Raw genomic sequence first — 22,924 nt, 5'->3', positions numbered from 1 at the left:
ATTAAACCTTGATTCCAGCAACAAGCACATTTGCCCCACGAGTTAGTGATAACACTGAAATTCACCGTATTTTCGACTCCGATTTCACATGCATTTTAGTAGTTTTATTGTCATTTTATTGTGTTATTACTGCGTTTCTCTTTGTTTTCAGGTTTTTACTTTAATTGGAGCCCGGTCGAGAAAAGGAGTGAAAATGAGCTAAAAACCCTAAAATTCAGCATTTTGTACTTGTGGCTCCCACTGTGGCTGGAGCCATAGACCCTGCCATGACGTGTCCTAGCTCAACTTACCTCAACTGCCACGTTCCTCACTACTTCCACTAAGGCTCCTCAGATTGGCCTTGTGGCGAGCGCCACAAGAGGAAAAGTTTTCCCTCCCATTTGCAAGTTGAAGGGCATCCTTGTCATTTCCCTTATTTTACTTGCCTATAAATAGAGACTCGAATTCACTTGTTTAATCATCCAAACTTAGAACAGAGGCAAACTCAGAGCAAACTTTGTTTCACTTAGGCATATATTCAGTATTTTAAAGTGGTAATCGCTTCGCATTGGGGTGTTACCACAATTGTGTAATCGAGTTTTGTGATTGAGTCTGTAATCGAGTTTGGAGCACTTTGGAAGGAAGTTAATCTTGCCGCCATTTTCATTTCCGCTTTGCATTTTATTCAACCCTCCGATAGGAGCAGGTTTTTATTACTTGCCTTTATCTATTTATTTTCTCGCACTCGCTTTACTTTATTTATTTCCTGCACTCGCTTTACTTTATTTATTTCCCGCACTCGCACTTTACTTTATTTATTTCTCGCACTCGCTTTACTTTATTTATTTCCCGCACTCGCTTTACTTTATTTATTTCTCGCACTCGCTTTACTTTATTTATTTCTCGCACTCGCTTTACTTTATTTATTTCCCGCACTCGCACTTTACTTTCATTTATTTCTCACACTCACACTACTTTTATTTAAATTAAATGCACCTTTACTTTACCATGTCTAACTAAATCTATAAGGTTAGAATGTAAGGATCGTAATTGAACCGATAATCCGTACAATTGTTCGTAGAAACACTTAAGGGCTGTTTTAACTTTCAACTTAAGTTTTCCCGCACTTCAATTCCGTTGGGTAAGATCGAAAGCCGTCCAACGTCTATCTAAACTTAATTGTTTTTAACTATTTCAAAAACAGCAAAAGCGCTTTGTTTAGTTCATTAGGAGTTTTTAACTTAAGAATAAAAGTGATTTTAAAACTATTTTCGGACGCGTTTATCAGTTTAGAGTCTGGTTCGTGAGAACCTCTTTTGGTTAAGGAATCCAGGTTAAAATACTTTTCAACTTAGTCAAGATACTATATTTCTTAAAAATAGGTTTACTAACGCAATGCGTGCCTTTTTATAAGTGACAATAAGAGGGTTTGATTAGGGAGTACAATTCGGTTATGAATACGCGAAAGCGACAGTTCCCGTTAAATTGGTTCTTTTCAAAGTAGGAAACACTGCCCATAAGTAGTTCTATTAGCAAGTACTTGGATTATTAATTGATTATGTGAATTACATTCGAGCCTGTCTTTATTAATTGAACTTTATTCAACACTTTACTTTTCATTGCACACTCTAAAAACCCCTATTTTGATTACCTTAGATAAACACCATAACAATAGATAACGATAGATTGACACTTGGTCTATGTGGATTCGACAATCTTTTATATTACTCTGACGCGTTCGTATACTTGCGAAAAGCACGCATCAAGTTTTTGGCGCCGTTGCCGGGGACCAATTTCGTCAAATTTCATTTCCCTGTTGTTATATCGTTTAGACTTAGGTTATTTCCCGTCGGTCAATACGAAGAACTCACAACACCGGAAGTTTAGTATACCCTCTGGTGGAACCTGAACGTTACGCTCGCGCACGTTTATTCTTTCATAGAATTAGGAGAGCTATGGCCGAAGATCAAAACCAAAGACCTCTTAAGGACTTCTCTCAACCATCCAAGGAAGAACCTAGTTCTAGTATAGTAAACCCATCCATCCCAGCTAATAATTTCGAACTTAAACCATCCCTGTTGCAACTAGTGCAACAAAGACAATTCGCAGGTCTCGCTACTGAGAACCCAAACCAACATTTAAAAATATTTCTTCAATTAGCAGATACTTTTAAAACCAATGGAGCTTCTCCTGAGGCAATCCGTTTAAGATTATTCCCTTTTTCCCTCAGAGATAAAGCCCTATCATGGTTAGATTCCCTTCCACCCAATTCCATTACGACGTGGGATAACCTTAGAAGAGTATTCCTTTCTAGATATTTTCCCCCAAGTAAGACCGCCGTTCTTCGAAACCATATAACTAGATTTACCCAGAACCAAGGAGAATCATTGTTCGAAGCTTGGGAAAGATATAAAGAGTTGTTAAGAGCATGCCCACACCATGGCTTAGAAAATTGGTTAATCATTCAAACCTTCTATAATAGACTTCATTATAACACTAAGATGACCATCGACGCTGCCGCAGGCGGTGCTCTGATGAACAAACCTTATTCTAAAGCTAGTGCCCTCATTGAAGATATGGCTCAAAACCATCAATCACGGGGAGTCGAACGAGTGACAGTTGAGAAGAAGGAAGCCCAAGGAGGAGTGCATGAACTAAGCTCTATAGACATGATGCAAGCTAAAATGGACGCATTAGCCCTCAAAGTCGAGCATATGTGCATAAACCTGAATACTGTAGCCGCAGTTTCGTCGGATTGTGAGATATGTGGAACCAAAAGACACCAATCTGCAGAATGCAGTCTATTAAATGAAACCCACTCTGAGCAAGTTAACTACACCCAAGGGAACCCATATTCGAATACCTATAACCTAGGATGGAGGAATCACCCGAACTTCTCCTATAAGAACAGTAACCCTATCCAAAATAATGCACCTCCGAGACCTAGTTACCAAGCCCCAAGATCAAATCAACCTATGCAACATGTACCGCCAAAGCCGAGCCTTGAGAAAATTATGGAAATTTTTATCACCGCTCAAACCCAACAAAACAAAGAGTTCATGAACCAGAACATTCATGTTAATAAACTGATTACCCAGTTAGGAACCAAGGTTGACCAAATAGTTACTCATACCAAGATGCTTGAAAACCAGATCTCTCATGTAGCTTTAAACCAAGCCCCCCAAACCACACCTAGAGGACAGTTCCCTGGACAACCTCAACAAAATCCGAGAGGGCAAGCCAATACCATTACCCTACGAAGTGAGAACGCTTATGATGAGCCACCAAACCCAAGATTGAGTGAACCCAAAACTTCTAAGGAACATACCAAACCCCCGGACAAAGTAAAGGAACCAGTGGAATCTGAAAACCAGGAAGGTCAAGAAGAAGGAGAAAAACCTAAAGATAAAACTTACGTACCACCCCCGCCATATAAACCACCTATACCATATCCGCAAAGACTCAAACAAACCCAAATCAATAACCAATATCAAAAATTTATTAAAGTTATAGAAAAACTTCGTGTATAAATCCCTTTCACAGAATCCATTACCCAAATACCTTCTTATGCCAAGTTTCTCAAAGACATCCTTACCAACAAACGTAGACTTGACGATCCGAAGCCCTTGGAATGCAATTCTATTTCCGAGAATAAGTTAGCCAAGAAAGATAAAGATCCTGGAAATTTGTCCATTCCTTGTCTTTTGGGAAGTCATGTCATCGAAAAAGCTTTTCTAGACTTAGGAGCTAGTGTGAGCTTAATGCCTTTAGCAGTTTGTGAGAGGTTAAACTTAGGAGAATTATAACCTACTAAGATGTCACTTCAGTTAGCCGATAGATCTGTTAAGTATCCGATAGGCATTTTAGAAGATGTCCCTGTTAGGATAGGTTAGTTATTTATCCCTACTGATTTCATTGTCATGGACATCAAAGAGGACAATGATATACCAATCCTTCTAGGTAGACCATTCTTATCAACTGCAAGAGCCATAATAGATGTCAAGAGAGGAAAGTTGACCTTTGAGGTAGGTGACGAGAAAACAAAATTTATACTTTCGAAATTTCTTATGGCACCTGTGATGGGAGACGCATGTTATGCCTTAGATATCATTGATGAGTGCATTAGGGAATTGGAACAAGAAGAAATCATTAAGTTACCATCAACACCCATAAAGGAAGATGATGACTTTAGAAAATCCTACATCGATGATAACCTTTACGAATGTTTATCCCTTACCCCATATCCTATGCCATGCCCTAAGAAACCAACCTTAGAACTTAAGGAACTGCCTAAGAATCTGAGATACGAGTTCCTCGATGAAGAGATGAATCGTCCAGTTATAGTCAGTGCTACCTTGAGCCAAGAGGAAACGAACCAATTTTTAGACATTTTACGAAGATATCCCTCAGCCTTAGGATATAATATCTTTGACCTAAAAGGTATAAGCCCATCTGTATGCATGCATCAGATTTCACTCGAAGAAGATTCAAAACCCTCCAAAGAACATCAGAGAAGAATAAACCCTATAATGAGTGATGTTGTTAAAAAGGAAGTTCTTAAGTTACTTGAGGCAGGTATAATCTACCAGATCTCGAATAGTAAGTGGGTGGGCCCTGTGCATGTAGTACCTAAAAAGGGAGGCATCACAGTCGTGCAAAACAATAAAGGCGAACATGTAGCAAAACGATTAGAAGGAGGATGACGGATGTGTATAGATTATAGAAAATTAAATAAAGCAACCAGGAAGGATCATTTCCCTTTACCATTTATAGACCAGATGTTGGAGCGTTTAGCCAGACACTCTTATTTCTGCTATCTAGATGGATACTCAGGATTCTTCCAAATACCTATCCACCCCGAAGATCAAGAAAAAACTACCTTCACATGCCCTTATGGAACTTTTGCCTACAGACGAATGCCTTTCGGCCTCTGTAATGCCCCAACCACTTTCCAACGCTGCATGATGTCAATATTTGCAGATTACTTAGATGGTATCATGGAAGTGTTTATGGATGATTTCTTAGTTTGCGGATTTGATTTCCAAAATTGTCTTGCTAACCTTGAGAAAATCCTGGAGAGATGCGTGGAGGTGAACCTCGTGCTAAATTGGGAAAAGTGTCATTTCATGGTGACCGAAGGAATTGTTTTAGGACATATAGTTTCCGAAAAAGGTATAAAGGTAGATAGAGCTAAAATAGAAGTTATCGAGAACCTAAAACCACCCAAAACTATAAGAGAAGTCCGAAGCTTTCTTAGACACGCTAGATTCTACAAGCGTTTTATCAAGGACTTCTCCAAAATCACTAAACCTTTAACTGGACTTTTAATGAAAGATGCTAAATTCATTTTTGATGGAAAATGTAATGACACATTTAATCTTTTAAAGCAAGCATTAATCTCTTCACCTATTATGAAACCACCTGATTGGTCGGAACCTTTTGAGATAATGTGTGATGCTAGTGATTATGCGGTTGGAGCCGTTCTAGGACAAAGGAAAGATAAAAAATTACATGCCATTTATTATGCCAGTAGAACCCTAGACGCTGCCCAACTTAACTACGCAACAACTGAAAAAGAATTACTCGTTGTAGTTTTCGCTATAGACAAATTTAGATCTTATCTAGTAGGAGCAAAAATTATAGTTTACACTGATCATGCTGCCATTCGTTACCTATTAAGTAAAAAAGATGCCAAGCCCAGGTTACTCCGATGGATTCTGTTACTACAAGAGTTTGATTTAGATATAAGGGATAAAAAAGGCACTGAAAATGTAGTAGTTGATCACCTTTCTAGGCTAGAACATCTAAAACCAGACTTAGTACCCATAAATGATGATTTCGCCTATGATAGACTGATAGTTAGACTAGAAACCATTGAAGATGATAGCCTAGGTACTCATGAGCACTTCCAAAATTCCTTAGCAGTACGCAACGTACCATGGTATGCAGACTTTGTTAATTACCTAGCTGCTGATATAGTACCCCCTGATCTTGACTACCACCGCAAGAAGAAATTCTTCCACGATGTGAGAAGCTTCTATTGGGACGAACCGCTCCTTTTCAAAAGGGGTAAAGATGGCATTTTTCGCCGTTGTGTTCCAAAAGAGGAACTAAATAGTATAATAGAGCATTGTCTTTCTGCACCCTATGGTGGACATGCGAGAAACTCTAAGACATACGCCAAGATTTTTCAAGCTGGCCTATTCTGGTCTACCATTTGACGTGATGTCTATGCTTGCATTGTCAAATGTGATAGATGCCAACGCACTGGAAATATTTCAAGGCGTAACGAAATGCCTCTAAGAAACATTCAGGAAGTAGAACTCTTCGACATATGGGGTATAGATTTCATGGGACCTTTCCCACCATCCTTAGGAAACAGGTATATCTTAGTAGCTGTAGACTACGTATCTAAGTGGATTGAAGCCATAACTGCACCCACAAACGATACTAGGGTTGTGATTAAACTGTTTAAAAACTATATATTCCCTAGATTTGGAACACCACGTTTAGTCATAAGCGATGGAGGATCACACTTCATATCGAGAATATTTGATAAACGTTTAAGAAAATATGGAGTTAGGCATAGAATAGCGACACCATATCATCCATGGACTAGTGGCCAAGTAGAAGTATCCAATAGGGAGATAAAACAAATCCTAGAAAAAATTGTTTCTATCTCTAGGAGAGACTGGTCTCAGAAGCTTCAAGAAGCATTATGGGCCTATAGAACCGCTTTCAAAACCCCTATAGGAACAACTCCCTACCAACTAGTCTATGGAAAATCCTGTCACTTACCGTTCGAATTAGAGCATAAGGCCTATTGGGCCATTAAAACTTTGAATTTAGACTACCTGATCGCTGGTGAGAAACGTATCCTTGACATTCACAAACTAGAAGAACTTAGGCAATCTGCCTACGAGAATGCAAAAATATACAAAGAGAGAACAAAAGCCTGGCACGACAAAAGAATAGTAAAGAAAAACTTCAATATAGGCGACCTTGTTCTCCTTTTTAACTCTAGGTTACGACTCTTCCCTGGGAAGCTACGCTCAAGATGGATTGGCCCTTTCGAAGTATCCAAGATTCTGAGATCCGGAGCCGTAGAAATCAAGAACGAAATTTGTAGCCCATTCATTGTAAATGGACAAAGACTGAAGCTATACGAAGGAGGAGACATTCCAGCATACTACTCAAGCCACACTCTGGTTGATCCACTGATTCCTACTACTACAGGTGTATAAATTCTGATCGTCAAGCTAATGACGTTAAACAAGCGTTGCGTGGGAGGCAACCCATGGTTTTTCATTTTTTTTCGCATTTATTTAATTTAATTTTTTTTAATTTTTATTTTCATCGAGACTAAATATTTGAATGCTTTGTATTTTCAGGATCCCTTTCCTAACTTTTACAGGATGCAGGATTTCGATGATATGCATGTGGCCTATAGAGATGACGCTCAGAGAGAGCGCTACATAGCTTTTTTTCAGCGCCCTGTGGAGCCCACACGTTATCCAGATCAGCACTGCATGGAAGCACTGGGCATTGAGCCAAGTATCCAATTTCTGAGCCACCAGCTCCACCGGGACGAGTTCGCTGACGATTTGAGTAACACCTATAGGAATTTGACATTGGAGTTCCTCAGTTCTTTTGACTATGACCCCTACTCTGGACCGAATGGGTATGCTGCTTTTAGGCTTTTTGGAGTTGAGTACTCTTTCATCCAGAAAGAGTTCGGGGCCCTATTGGGTTTCCAGACCACTCCTGACGCTATCCCCGAGACACCTATGGGATACTTTCTGGGGAAGGAAGTGGAGAAGTTCCAGACTGACATCTCAGGTGGAGGGAGCCAGGATCCTTCTACTCAGTTATCCCAGGCTATACATAACCCTGTTTTTAGATACTTCCAGATGATACTGGCACATTCCTTCCTAGGAAAGCCGGATGCTGAGACATTACTGAGTGAATAGGAGATCTTCCTACTATTTTGTGCATCCCACTCTCACCCAGTAGCATGTGGGAACTTTCTGTTATGTGTCCTGAGCGGTGTTTCCAAATCGACCGAAGGAGTCATACATGTAGGAGGGATCATCACACAGATTGCTATTGCTTTAGGTCTATCTCGCAAGCTGTTACATCTTCGGACCTACTGTGGGTACACTACCATGGATATCGACTTCTGTTTGACCAGAGGGTTGATGAGGAGAGCCTCCTTCCACCCATGTCAGTTTAGATTGCTAGTCGACAGTGAGGCGATTCATTATTTTACACTACCTGATCCTATGATGACTAGTGTGCATGATCCAGCAAACTGGAGTTATGCTCTGGAGGGCCAGGGAGAGACCATCGAGGAGCCGAGATCACCACCTATTGCTGAGTATACGCCTACGCCACCTTCTCCCAGGATCACTGTACTCTCTAACAATTTATCATTGCAGACCCCAGACATCCGCACCCAGATTGCAGAGTGTCGTAGAGAGATCGCAGAGCTTAGACAGGAGGTGGATGACCTTACCTTATAGATGGGAGTATCTGATCTCACTCATGCTACCGAGGCCGACTGTTTATACCAGGAGATCGTAGAGCTCAGGCAGGAGATAGCCATGCTCCGTGGATCCACTCAGGAAGATGAACCCCCTACTATATGATCTTACCATTTCATTTTATTTTATCTCTTTTTATGCTTATATTTCCCGCATTTACATACCTTATTTTATATCATTGCATTTGGGATATTTTATTAGGTCAGCACATTGATATTTCTACGTTTATATATATATATATATATATATATATATATATGTTTTATATTTGTTTATTTTATTTACATTTTTTATTTTAGTTGTTTATTTATTTATTTATTTTTTTAGTATAATGTTTTAAATTTTATTTTATTTTTATAAAAATTATGCAAGCCTTATGTCAATAGGAATTACAAGACAAACGCTATCCGGACCCCCTATGCCAAAAGACAACGAGAAACCCAAGCCAAAGGACCAAAATTCGGCCCAGCCGAATTTTTCCCTGTGGCACCCGCCATAGACCTTGTGGCGCCCGCCACAGTGTCTGTATAAGCTCGGGGCAGACTCCCTTTCTTCACCATTTTTACACCTTACAACCTTCAAAACCCATTTTTCCACCTTGCAAAAACGTCCTTGAACCCACAAAAAGCTCACACCTTTCTCATCCTCACACCATACAAATCATTTTCCCGATTTCCATTTTCATTTTCATCCGTCGGATTTCATAAAAATCCAACCTTTTCACAACCCACTTCATCTTCTTCGTCTCATTACAAGAGCTACACAATGGAGTTTAATGGATTCATTCTTCGAGGAGGGAAACCGGGAGATAGGCAAAGGAATATTATCGAACGGTTGCAAAATCGGGAGATCCTCCCGACAAGGTATGTTGATGAAATTTGTCTCTACACTTTGGGTATCTACCATAGCATATTTTATTTACTAGATAATTTAGGTTTGCATAGTTTCTTTTCAAACAAAGAACCTACCTATGAGCGATTGACAATCGAATTTTTAAGTTCTTTAATCTACATTGTCAATCCTAACACTGCTAGCACAGTTGGTACTGTCAGATTTAGAATGTTTGCTGTTGACTATGAATTCAGTACCGACGAACTAGCAGGCTTGTTAGGAATCCCTCATGAGGACGGTGCTATTTGTGAGGCCCCTTTGGATTCTGATTGGTCAGTCGAGGTGTTTTCCTTCTGGGAGCGATTATCAAACACTTCCATAAATTCTTTTGAAGGAATTCTCGCCTCGACCATCCAAAACCCGACCATTAGAGTTTTTAGATATCTGTTGGCATGTACTATTTTTGGCCGGGAGAATCCAAATAAGGTTAATGCTAGAGAGCTTCTATTTTTTCAAGGAAGCCTCACAAGTAGAAGAATTAATTCGGTCCCGTTCATGCTCGCGCATATGGCTTTAACTTTAAATAAAGCGGGACCGATTGTTTTCGGAGGATTGATTACGTCTATTGCTCGGGCGCTTAACCTGAACAATGAGATAGCTACCCTAGACCCCTTGCCTCCTCGCATAATTAACCTAAAATTTATGAGAGACATGAAATTGTGTCGTTTGAGGAGAGAAGGAGTCTATGTGCTTATGGTTCATGGTGTATCTATCCCATCTGTTGTTTTACCATGCACTAGACGCACTGATGTACGAGATGAAAGGAATTGGACCTACGTTTTAGATGCTCCACCTGTTTTGGGTCCTCTTCCTCCTAACATTCCTGATGAGGCGGGACATGACACTGATGAAGAATATGATCGGAGAGAGAGATTTCCCGTACCTGATGTGTCCCCCCATCATCCTTCACCACCACACACCGCACCATCTTCTTCTTTTGCAGGTACTGCTCCTGGCTTTTATATTACATAAGAGATGTGGCGTGACCACATGGCTAGAAAGCAAAGGCGTGATGACCTACTCTCTACCATCCAACAACAACTGGCGGATAACATGAGCTTCATGCAAGAATCGCAGCAGAGGACAGATAGATCTTATGATACTGTTTTGCAGTCCCTGCTTACGATTACAAATACGCAAGCCCGTCAGCAACAATACCACCATCAACATATTGCACTCATAGAAAACACTCAGGGTTCCATTTTGGGTAACCTTCGAGAGGTGAGGACTGCTCATGATGCCCTACAGGCCAGGATGGATCAGAGAAACCGTCATCGTACCCGATCCCGTCGTCCACCTCAGGATGGCGAAGGCACTAGCGGTCAGCAGTAGGTTGTCAGGTAACTCTTCCCTTATCTTATTTCGAAACATTGGGGATAATGTTCGATTTAAGTGTGGGAGGAGACTCTATCGTTTTTCTTTATCGCTTTTCTTTGCTGTTTTTAGATAGTTTGTTTATTTTTATTGCTTTTTGTTTACTTTATTTTTTGCTTTTAGTTTAAGTGTCTTAGATAATGCATGAGTCTGACGAGTCACCAGTATAGTGTATCTTTAGTACAGTCTAATCTCCCCGTTACTTGAGCCCTACAAAAACAAAATTGCAAAAAGAAAACAGTGTTATTCTGAAATTTTTTGGGTTTTAAAGACGGGTTTTGAGTAAGGATGTGGTGACTTGGGAGAACTTTTTGAAACATCAGTATTGTTTTAGCACCATAGACTTCATGAATATAGGAATCATTCCCGAAACCTCATATACCACGGCCTTAATCATCATTTCAGTATAAGTCCTCAGTAGTTTATCTCAGCAGTCAGCTCCGGCCTACGCATCCTCTACGTAGGGGACCGATGCAAATAAGTGAATGATCCAGCAAAATAAATAAAATAAAGCAAAAAAGGAAACTCAGGTATAGGTGACCCTCACAAAGTCATTTAAACCAAAGAATTGTAAAAATTTGCTACAAAAAGAAAAAGAAAAACTCACCCACTGTTAGTTGGTTCAGAGGTATCTGGCACTGAACTCGGTAGGGCGGATTACGATCTGATCCCCCACAACTGCAGTTGGGTCAAATAAAAGGGTTTACACATATCTATGTGCCAGAAACCCCATGTTTAGATCATAATCACTAACAGGTCACTCTGCTATGAAGCATGTACGGATAACGGGCTTAATGTGATTGCGCCTAAATGAAAAGGACACAAAAAGAGATGAAGAGGCAGGCCTAGGTATTGTGGGATAATATGGATTGATTAATATAGGAATGAAGTTTATGTCCGTATTTGCGGATTAGTGTCATCATGATACCCTTAGTTCACTCAGTTAGTACCTATCACTGCACCCCGACTTGAACTTAGAATTTTTTTTACCTGAAGCACTCGTTTACACCAGTTTTTCTTCTATGAGCTTTTTAATGTTTTGCTTGAGGACAAGTAAAGGTTTAAGTGTGGGAGAGTTTGATGACACTGAAATTCACCGTATTTTCGACTCCGATTTCACATGCATTTTAGTAGTTTTATTGTCATTTTGTTGTGTTATTACTGTATTTCTCTTTGTTTTCAGGTTTTTACTTTAATCGGAGCCCCGATCGAGAAAAGGAGTGAAAATGAGCTAAAAACCCAAAAATTCAGCATTTTGTACTTGTGGCTCCCACTGTGGCTGGCGCCATAGACCCTGCCATGACGTGTCCTAGCTCAACTTCCCTCAACTGCCACGTTCCCCACTACTTCCACTAAGGCGCCTCAGATTGGCCTTGTGGCGGGCGCCATGGCCTTGTGGCAGGCGCCACAAGAGGAAAAGTTTTCCCTCCCATTTGCAAGTTGAAGGGCATCCTTGTCATTTCCCTTATTTTACTTGCCTATAAATAGAGACTCGAATTCACTTGTTTAATCATCCAAACTTAGAACAGAGGCAAACTCAGAGCAAACTTTGTTTCACTTAGGCATATATTCAGTATTTTAAAGTGGTAATCGCTTCGCATTGGGGTGTTACCACAATTGTGTAATCGAATTTTGTGATTGAGTCTGTAATCGAGTTTGGAGCACTTTGGAAGGAAGTTAATCCTGCCGCCCTTTTCATTTCCGCTTTGCATTTTATTCAACCCTCCGATTGGAGCAGGTTTTTATTACTTGCCTTTATCTATTTATTTTCTCGCACTCGCTTTACTTTATTTATTTCCCGCACTCGCTTTACTTTATTTATTTCCCGCACTCGCACTTTACTTTATTTATTTCTCGCACTCGCTTTACTTTATTTATTTCCCACACTCGCTTTACTTTATTTATTTCTCGCACTCGCTTTACTTTATTTATTTCTCGCACTCGCTTTACTTTATTTATTTCCCGCACTCGCACTTTGCTTTCATTTATTTCTCGCACTCGCACTACTTTTATTTAAATTAAATGCACCTTTACTTTACCATGTCTAACTAAATCTATAAGGTTAGAATGTAAGGATCGTAATTGAACCGATAATCCGTACAGTTGTTCGTAGAAACACTTAAGGGTTGTTTTAACTTTCAACTTAAGTTTTTCCGCACTTCAATTCTGTTGGGTAAGATCGAAAGCCGTCCAACGTCTATCTAAACTTAATTGTTTTTAACTATTTCAAAAACAGCGAAAGCGCTTTGTTTAGTTCATTAGGAGTTTTTAACTTAAGAAGAAAAGTGATTTTAAAACTATTTTCGGACGCGTTTATAAGTTTAGAGTTTGGTTCGTGAGAACCTCTTTTGGTTAAGGAATCCAGGTTAAAATACTTTTCAACTTAGTCAAGATACTATATTTCTTAAAAATAGGTTTACTACTCTAACGCAATGCGCGCCTTTTTGTAAGTGACAATAAGAGGGTTTGATTAGGGAGTACAACTCGGTTATGAATACGCGAAAGCGACAGTTCCCGTTAAATTGGTTCTTTTCAAAGTAGGAAACACTGCCCATGAGTTGTTATATTAGCAAGTACTTGGATTACTAATTGATTATGTGAATTACATTCGAGCCTGTCTTTATTAATTGAACTTTACTCAACACTTTACTTTTCATTGCACACTCTAAAAACCCCTATTTTGATTATCTTAGATAAACACCATAACAATAGATAACGATAGATTGACACTTGGTCTCTGTGGATTCAACAATCTTTTATATTACTCTGACGCGTTCATATAATTGCGAAAAACACACATCAGTTAGTCTTAAAGATTAAAAAAATCCTTTCATACTCACAAAGAAAATGACTTAAAGTAGAAAAAAGTTTCTTGATTTCTTCAACAAGCACACTTGTCCCACGAGTCAGTCTTAAAGATTAAATACCATTTCATACTCACAAAACAAATGACTTAGAGAAGAAACAAGTTTCTTGATCCATAAATTTTTGAAAGAATGTTCCACATCTTCATCACCAAGACTAATGATGTGAGTAAACATCTTGATTTTCCACCATTCAAACTGAGTGGAATCACAACTGAAGGTAAGAGGTCAAGAGTAATGATTCCTTTCAATAATATTATGGTCAGGGTGAAAAATACCAAAAAGATTTTCATTTATGACTCCATTTTCAGGAGTGCCAAGCATCTTGTCAAAGATATGTTTTTCTCATAATCTTGTATGTACCATTGTCAAGTGTTTAGCACAACCAGGCTCTGATACCAACTGAAGGTAAGAAAAATACACAAGAAGGGGGAGGGGGTGAATTATGTATTTGAAGTTTACTTTTTTTTTCTTAAACCTATTTCAGAACCTAAGATGTTAAGCACAAATTCTGATTCAAGTAAGTGTCTGAATCGGGTCAAAGTCCGACATTAACCTCAGATGCTGAGCTCGGATTCTAATTTAAGTAAGAGTCTGAATTAGATCAGAGTCTGACATCAGAGTTTATTCCACAACGGAATATAGAAGCAGAAGTAAATAAATAGACACACAATATATCATGGTTCTTCTCAACCTGAGAGTAGTCCAGTCCCCTTGCCTCAACAGGAGACTTTCACTATAATTAATCAGATTACAATTTGCTCAACCAACTATAAAGAGACTTATGCTCAAGCCCTCAAGGAAGATACTTTCTTGCCTAAATATCCAATTTGTGATTTCCTTCTCAACCCCACTGAAAAGAGACTTCTTGTTATGCTCTCAAGCATGATACTTCAATTCTCAATCACATCAGATTGAGACTTCCTGCTCAGCCCTCGAGCATGAGACTTCAATGCTCAATCACACTGATAGAGACTTCCTTTGAGTATAAAGGCTATAGTCCTCAAATTCCATTACCAATATACTTACTTTGAGTACAAAGGCTATAGTCTTCAAATTCCATTAACAAGATAGTATGGTATTAACCTTATGTTTACATGCGTGCTTCTTAGTTAAGCAGATACACGAATATTTTACACTTTTGAGTAGAATTACAAATTAGTTGCTCCTAAGTGTAGAAGAATTAAGCTTTCATTTTTCTTCTCTCTTTGCACATTTCTTCTTATTTGTTGTGCCTTACTTTTCTGATGATATTCTTGATAATATTCACATAATCTTTCTTTAAGTCATATGTGAATATGTCTCACTTTACTCTCACACACTTAGCCTTCTGGTCATTATTCCTTTTTGTGTGTGTGTTTCTCTCATATGTGTTTACTATGTAACACAGTCTCTTTCTCAACCAATTTATGTGGATTGGTGTCACAACCTTGTGGACCCAATCACATATTCTTCAACTCATTTTGATTCACTCAAGTGCATACAATGTTTTTCAATCTTCTTCTTTAAATATATGTTGAGAATAGATTCGTTGAGGATTGAAACCACCCATGGTACAAGTAGTCGTTGAAGGTATTTAGGTAGAGTATGTAAAGTGAGTTGTAGACTCCTCTAGCATAAAGACATTGAGAAGAGCATATCAGAGTTCACAATAATTGGAGAGGTAAGATCCTGACAACGTCACTTTCAGCTAATTTGATATAAAGTAGTGTATCGTTGTCACGTGGTCTTCTTTAGATAACTTCTGATCGAAGACTTCTTGTAGACGTTTGTTGAAGCTTGATCTGAGTGATTGCTATATATATATATATATATATATATATATATATATATATATATATATATATATATATATATATATATATATATATATATATATATATATATATATATATATATATATATATATATATATATATTTAACTTTCTGAATCAAAGGCTTTTTATAGAATTAGTTAAAGCATGATCAGAAGTTGAAGTATATCTTCAGAACCTGGTTGGAACAAGACTTCAGAGTTTTAAGTTTATAGGTTATGAGCTTGACTATTATCAGAGTCTTAATCATAACTAATATGGATGACCACTTTTAGAGTTGTTAACTTTATATAGACAAAATCCATTTCAAGCAGAATCTCCAAAACAATTGATGAACCATGTTCAGAAGACACATAATCATTCCTTATGACAGAGTCTGCTTGCTTCAAACTATTCCAGTCTTCAGAACTTTGCTGATCTTTGTATTTCAAGAAGGCTTAGGTTCAACATTTGAAAGACCCAAGTTGACTCTTCAGAGTTTGAAGACAATCGTTATGATCCTTTGGATTCAGAACATCTTTGCTTCTCTTTAATGATTCTTCTAAGTGATTAACTTGATTGATATAAAGGTTAATGCCTTTTGATCCCGCATACTTGAACAACCATTAGTAAACATTATTGTTCTTTAAATACTTTGTTATCATCAAGACCTCTTAAGGGCATAAAGAAATCTTGTTCTAACAATTTTTATTCATCTTTAATTTAACTGACATGTGTAGAGCGATGAAGAGATACAATACAATCAAACATAATGTACTTGGTAGAAAGCCAATGTTCTATTATCCAGAAGTAGCTATATTACTTGTGCTTTTTGAAATTCTTTTATTTGTATGTATTAGTGATATAAATATATGAAAATTATTTGTAGTCGTAAAAATAACCCGAAAACTATTCTTATTAATACTATGTTATGAGACAAATGTTTGATATTGTCTCCGAATGCATTACAAATGGATGAACTACACATAAGGTATTAGCTTAATCTATATACATGTAATTTATGTATATTTCTCAAGTTAATGTTGTTGTTGTTGTTGTTAGCTTATCGCAATTTGAATTTTATTATAATTATACGAGTTTAGCGACATATCATCATTCTCACAAGAAGATATATATGACATTCGATCACATTGAGTCAATGTCTTCTTATCTTATTATGAACCTCAACAAAAATAGTTTTTTTTTGTTGCTATAAGCTTAACTTGTGTAGATATAAAACTTTTGTCATTTTTATGTGCACATATGTAAATTTTGTATTATGTGTTGATGAGAACAATATAACTTTGTACATTTGATTTTGAAAACAATATAAATTTTGTATTACGTGTTGATGAAAACAATGCAAATTTGTACACTTAAAATTATCTGATTATGGTTCTGTCAATATTTTGTAGTTTTTGTGTAAAAAATGATACATGTCAGTCAAAATTATATTTAAAACAAACTATATATGATAATAAATAAGATTTAACCCATAAGTTATTAATTAAAACCGATATACCAACATAATTTGTTACCTCTGATTTTAAATAAAGTTGATAGGTAAAGTAGCGCATGCTTCATAGTTTTGTAAATAAAAATATGTTGTTGACATGGATCGAACTAATGACCTTTTCCATTATAATCTCAATTTTTCCAAAATCGATGGGTAAAGTGACAAGTTTTCATGTCGCCCTTCGTTATCTCGACGGTGTAATCGAGATAAAATCCATTTCGCGTCCAAGGTAAGATGTGTTATTTGTAGTAGTGATGTCTTATTAGTCACTACCTCGAACATAACCGTTGATTTACCATTATCACCTCAAACATACAACCCTTTCAAAGGAATGAGATAATGTTTTCATTCCCAGTGCATACAACTAATGCTCTCTTACATACATGGAAAGCTATATGCCTCTTCCATATATAGTAAATATTTAATGTCTTTAGTGTTTGGATTTCACAATTATTGTGATTCAAACACGGCGATCATACCCCTTTAAATTTATCAATGCACTTGAATGTTGTAGTTTCACCGATTCTTAAATAGCTAACAACATCATCATAAGATGTTTCCTATGCCAACATATATAACACCAATGCATTTTTGTAGCGCTGAAATACTCAATCTACGAGTTGCATAAATGTTCATTTAAAAATACTCATCATGCAAACCAAAAGTTTCAACAATACCATGGAATAAATATTTATGAATTTAATATCTTTAAAGAAACAACTCATTTATGTAAATTGGAGCTTTTAAAAGATAATAATTGAATAATCACTCGTGTCCACCTTCACGATTTATGTATGTGTTCCTTCTTCTACGTATATGCATACTAGAGCACATGACTTTTTATTGTGAATGTCTTTTAAAGAAAATACTCAGAATTTCTTCATCGATGTTATCATTCCTATAGTCCATAATTGTAATGTGAAAATGATTAAAAAGGTCCATGTAAAATAAGCTTGATATTTGATTAAGCGATAATAACAAATTGAGGTGAAGATAAGAAATTAAAAAAAATTGTGAAGTTTATTCTATATGTTAAGTGTATTTATGATAACAATTATTCTCAATGACCGATTCAAATAACGATTAGTTTGAATAAAGAGGTTGAAGGTCAATGATTTGCAAATATTAACGAATGATGCATCAAATATGAATTTAAGACATCTATGAGCTCGTGATTGTTATGTGACATTAATAAAGGAAAATATGTACTTAGTTAATATGATCATGTATGTTGGATATTTTTGTATTCTTATAATTTGTATGATAGTATGTATAACACTAGTAGTTGGTGTTCAAACAAGATGTTATTCAAACTAACCACTATTTGAATAAGTATGTGTTCAACCTCTTTATTTTATTCTCACCATTCTTCATATTTGTATTGACTATTTTCTCTTTTATCTCGACTTTCTCACCCTTGACACACTCATAAACACGTCTAAACTCTAACATGAATTCATTTCTTTTGAACCCATCTTTCAAAGCATTAAATTTGATATTGGAAGTAGATATTTTCACAATCTTATATTTCTTCTTCATTTTGGTTGTCGTATGACCAACTGAACGACATAACAATGTAGGTGATGATGACTTGTATTTGCTGCTTATTGGTGTTAGTGGGTTGGAAGATCAAGAATAAACTCCAAAAGTTGAACTTTGTGTTCTTTTTGTAAAGGATTTCGATGAACCTGCACGCCGGTTGGGTTCATCTTTCATTAATCTCCATGCATTCTTAAATATGAACTTTTCACCTTCGTCTTGGAAATAAATATTATATGCCATTGAATAGTACTGCTCCCCGAGCTTCCGCTTTTCCGTATAGCCTCCAACAAACTTTTGAACAAATTAATTAATTTTGTGCCATCAAAATTTTAATGTCACGAGTTTCCTCTCTTATCACAATGCTTGTTAGAAACTTCCATGACCCTTTCCCCAAAAAAAATATACCCCTTTTCGATCAGCTCCAACAACTAAAGTGTTTGAAATGTTAAATTATCATTGAAGGAAAACTACATCATCTTTTTATTGGAAGTTTTGTTTAGTCGTATTCACAATTAGATTTGGGATAAAAAGAAATATTGAATATTTGGATTATGGTTTGAATTTGAGATAAGAGATGTATTTTTTAAATATAAGTTGTTTTTGTTGATTTAGGGTATAAGAAAAACTACTTTTATTTTAAGTAAAATTAAATCAAACATTATAAAAATTGAGATTCATTGACAAAATAAAACTTATAGAAATAAAAATAGATAAAGTTTACACTTCAAGCAAAACAAAATCTATGATAAAATGATTTGATGACCTATACAATATTTGGGGTTTTAATTATTTTAGTGATTATTCATTATTGATGTAAAACAAATCAGGAAAATCAATTTTCGTCCTAGAGGGGCGCCAAATGAAATATTTCCCGGCAAACATCGCGCGCGGGAAATATTCGAAAAACAAAAAGAAAATAAAAAACACTAACATGCAAATGTCGCTTCATAATCTTCCATTTCTCAATCATCATTCCCCTGTTCAGTTTCAGAAAACCCTAAACAAAAAAAAATGGATATCTCAGAAATCGCCAAAAAACTCGGATTCTCCGATTCAAAAATCCTCATCCGTAAAGCCGCCGAACTCCGTCGTCTCTGCGATGTCCAATTTGATTCCTCCATCATCGGTGTCGTAAGCTCGCTTTCCTAACCGCATTGTTGTTGGTTACATTCCATAACCGTTTGATTGTTATTCTGTAACTGTTTTTTTAGGGTGAGGTTGCCAAAGCTATCATCTGCATGGAGATCGCGGCGACGAGGCTTGGTGTTCTTTTTGATCGATCGTCTGCTGTGAAACTCAGTGGAATGTCTGAGAGAGCTTATATCAAATCTTACAATTCACTTCACAACGGCATCGGCGTCAAGTCAGTTCAATTTTTATAAATTCATTTTCTGTTTCACATTTTAAATATTTTTCTCTTTGAAATTGATGAATTTGGCGCTGCTTTAGGTTGAAGCTAGATGTGAGAGAATTGGCTATTCGATTTGGTTGTGTGAGGATTATACCATATGTTCGTGATGGTCTCAAGCTGTAAGCTCTTGATTTTATGTTTGTAGTAATGTCTGCTACGTGTTTGATAAAATGCTATTGAGAAAACAAGTATTGCATTGCTTGGGTCTAATGTGTTGCTGGTATGCTTTATCAATGATTTCAGTTATAAGGATAGGTTTCTTGCTTCGTTGCCGGCTGCTCGCCGTGCTAGTGCTGATTTTACTCGTCCGGTGTTCATGGCTGTTGCTTTTTATTTAAGTGCAAAGAAACAAAAGGTTCATTTGTAATGACCTATATATTCTCAAGAGTCCACTCACACACACATACACACACAGTATGCTTATATATTATATTGACATAATTTATGTTTGTTCTTTGCAGCTTAAAGTTGATAAGATTAAGCTAATTGAACTTTGTGGTACTTCTGAATCTGAATTTTCTAGTGTAAGTAATTTTTATCTACAATGAATCTCTAATGTGATGGTTTTATTAGGTTTGTGAGTGGTGTTAGTGAATTTTAATGAACTGTGAATTGCCTCTGCAGGTTTCCACTTCTATGAAAGACTTGTGCCATGATGTTTTTGGGGTAGCTAAAGAAAAGAAAGACCCTAAAGAAGTTAAGACCAATAGAGGTATATACTTCTTAACATAGTATGTTCTATTCAGATTAATTGTTTCGAAGCTTAATCTTTTCTGCTGTTCCTCTTTTGGCAGATCTGCTTGATGTCTTGCCTAGCAAAAGAAAAGCTGAGGATGGTGGCTATTTGTCTGATGATGGAGCAGAGGTATACATGGCTAACCTCTCTTGAAATTTACATGACTTAAGATTATTTCTGTTGGCCTCATTTTGCCAATTATGCTTAAATTTGTTTTGGTTCTTTTACCTCACTATTTTTTTAATGGGACATGATTTTGTGACCACATCTTCTCTACTTTAATGTTGGGGTTTTACAGTTAGAAATTATCATAACTATATGGGAAAATGCTTAGAGGTAATTTAATGCCTGTGTTAAATCTCACATTTTCTTGTTATCCCTTGGTTCTGTCTTAATGATTCCCTTGACCATCCCTTGTTGCTTGGTGTTAAGTCCCATAATTGTGAATGGCTTAATTTTTACAAGTGCTATCTATCCCCTACAATTTAAGAACTTAGGAGTTATACTAGAGAAGGAAATGGATACATACACATATTTACTTGATTAAGGAAACTAAAGAAGGTTAATGTGTAGCGGTTGCAGGTAATGTTGAGATGTGAAACACAAGGTTTGAGTAAAACTCAGTTGGAATAGGAAGAGATAACTGTTTCACCATGTAGCTTTGTGCAATTTGTGAAGGCTTTTACCCTAGAAATTGCTGTGGCTAGACATCAATAACACAAAATGACCCAATTTTTTTTGTTAATGGGGTCATCAACGCCAATGTTGGTGGATGCATAATCTTCCTGTACAATTCTTTATTCTCAAATACTAGTTGGGCATTGATGTGGTACAACCTTACTAGTTGATGGTAGTAGTTTAAATGGAAATAGAGATATACAATTTACAATGCAAAACTATGTTAACAATATCAAGGCAATTTTGATCACAACAACAAATGCATAAAAGCTTGCTTCTAAGTTGCTGCATGTGTTATGATAGCAAACCAGTAGTTGATTTTTCTGCTGGTTCATTGTTCAAAGTGGTCAGTTTACAAGGTGTATAAATTGATATTTAAAAAGAGACCAAGTATATAGTGCAATAACATTACCAGTTTTAAAATATGTTAATGACAATTACTTGTCACTGAAGGTTATACTAGGTGTTTATGTGCTGTTGCATCTTTTTGTTCATTGTAGTGGCCTCTCTATTTGATAGGGGAATCTTAAAATGATTCCACCTGATTATGATCTCAATTCAGACTTGGAACTATTGCATAATTTGGACTTCAATGTGTGCACCATAGTGTTCAATTGGATTCTTCCTGTATTAGCTTTTCCAATTCATGTGAATAATGAAGTTGTCATTTTGTTGTATATAGGTTTCATGTTATAAAAAAAAGAAACAGATGGAAACACATGATTATGAGAAGTGGAAATCTTCTGTTCTTGCATCCAATAAACAAGATAAGAAAGAAGGTATTGAGACAGTTCTTGCATTTTTCTTGATCCACATCCGAGCTAAAGACTGAAAGACAGTTAACCTTGTTTTTGCTTTATCTCTCTGTAGTGCATTGCAAGAAACCAATACAGACAAGCCTCAACTTTGTCAAGGAAGCTCCTGAGACCCAGAAGTTGGAGGTGTTGTGAGATGGTATTGTTTTTACCGTGATGGAAGATGATTCCAGTGGAAGTTTGGTACCGTATAAATCAAAGGATGGAAGTACCAAAGAAGTTGTCTAGTTGTGACTATTTTTACGTATAAGCTTCTCAATTTTGTCAAAGTTGCCTTTTGGGGAATTTCCAAAGCATTAAATTATATCAAGAACTATGTACATACTATCATTTTTTAAAAAACTTTCCTGGTATTTGGCTTCAAAATGAGTGACATAGGTTCACTTATCCGTTCAAGACAGTAAATCTGTAAATCAGTGTGCCTCTGCAATTTTCTTTGTATTCATACATTTCTCTCTATTTAAACAACACAGTTTTGGATAATATCTTTTAACTCCACCAAGAAAAAAGCAGAATGAGAATTAAAATGAATAAACTATTTTTCTCTCATTTAATGTCACAACTGATTTAGAAATATTTTTTTTACTGTAATTATAATCACTACTATTCCGGTTTGATTTATAAGAAAAAAAAGATAAATTTTACGTTTATTAAAAAATATAGTTAAGTGTATTTAAGTTTTTTGATTTTATGTGAGAGAGACAACACAATTACTAGTATACCCTCAATTAAATTGTTTTAAATGCACATAAATTTGTTGACATTTGGTTATATTTAATGT

At 36.5% G+C, this 22,924-nt stretch overlaps 1 protein-coding gene and 1 non-coding gene across 2 annotated transcripts; one reads left to right on the top strand and one right to left on the bottom strand.

Moving 5' to 3' along the window:
• Positions 1 to 2,318: 2,318 nt before the first annotated feature.
• Positions 2,319 to 2,425, bottom strand: LOC127124154 (small nucleolar RNA R71). Its single transcript, XR_007803784.1, has one exon. It is a non-coding gene; the product is annotated as a small nucleolar RNA R71 (small nucleolar RNA).
• Positions 2,426 to 19,441: 17,016 nt separating this feature from the next.
• Positions 19,442 to 22,628, top strand: LOC127119528 (origin of replication complex subunit 6). Its single transcript, XM_051049767.1, has 9 exons — positions 19,442 to 19,634; positions 19,715 to 19,866; positions 19,953 to 20,033; positions 20,158 to 20,269; positions 20,376 to 20,438; positions 20,539 to 20,626; positions 20,709 to 20,779; positions 22,011 to 22,107; positions 22,199 to 22,628. Exons 1-9 carry the CDS (start codon positions 19,515 to 19,517, stop codon positions 22,276 to 22,278), a joined length of 864 nt encoding a protein of 287 aa, XP_050905724.1. The 5' UTR covers positions 19,442 to 19,514; the 3' UTR covers positions 22,279 to 22,628.
• Positions 22,629 to 22,924: the final 296 nt, after the last annotated feature.

Source organism: Lathyrus oleraceus, chromosome 2 (assembly GCF_024323335.1).
Source record: "Lathyrus oleraceus cultivar Zhongwan6 chromosome 2, CAAS_Psat_ZW6_1.0, whole genome shotgun sequence".
NCBI lineage: Eukaryota > Viridiplantae > Streptophyta > Magnoliopsida > Fabales > Fabaceae > Lathyrus > Lathyrus oleraceus.
This window is presented reverse-complemented; position numbering and strand designations above follow the sequence as displayed.

Coding starts and splice junctions, on each gene's coding strand:
- LOC127119528 (XM_051049767.1), top strand. CDS start 19,515: ATGGATATCTCAGAAATCGCCAAAAAACTCGGATTCTCCGATTCAAAA. Junction 20,439..20,538: donor CTGAATCTGAATTTTCTAGT/GTAAGTAATTTT, acceptor TTGCCTCTGCAG/GTTTCCACTTCTATGAAAGA. Junction 22,108..22,198: donor TAAACAAGATAAGAAAGAAG/GTATTGAGACAG, acceptor ATCTCTCTGTAG/TGCATTGCAAGAAACCAATA.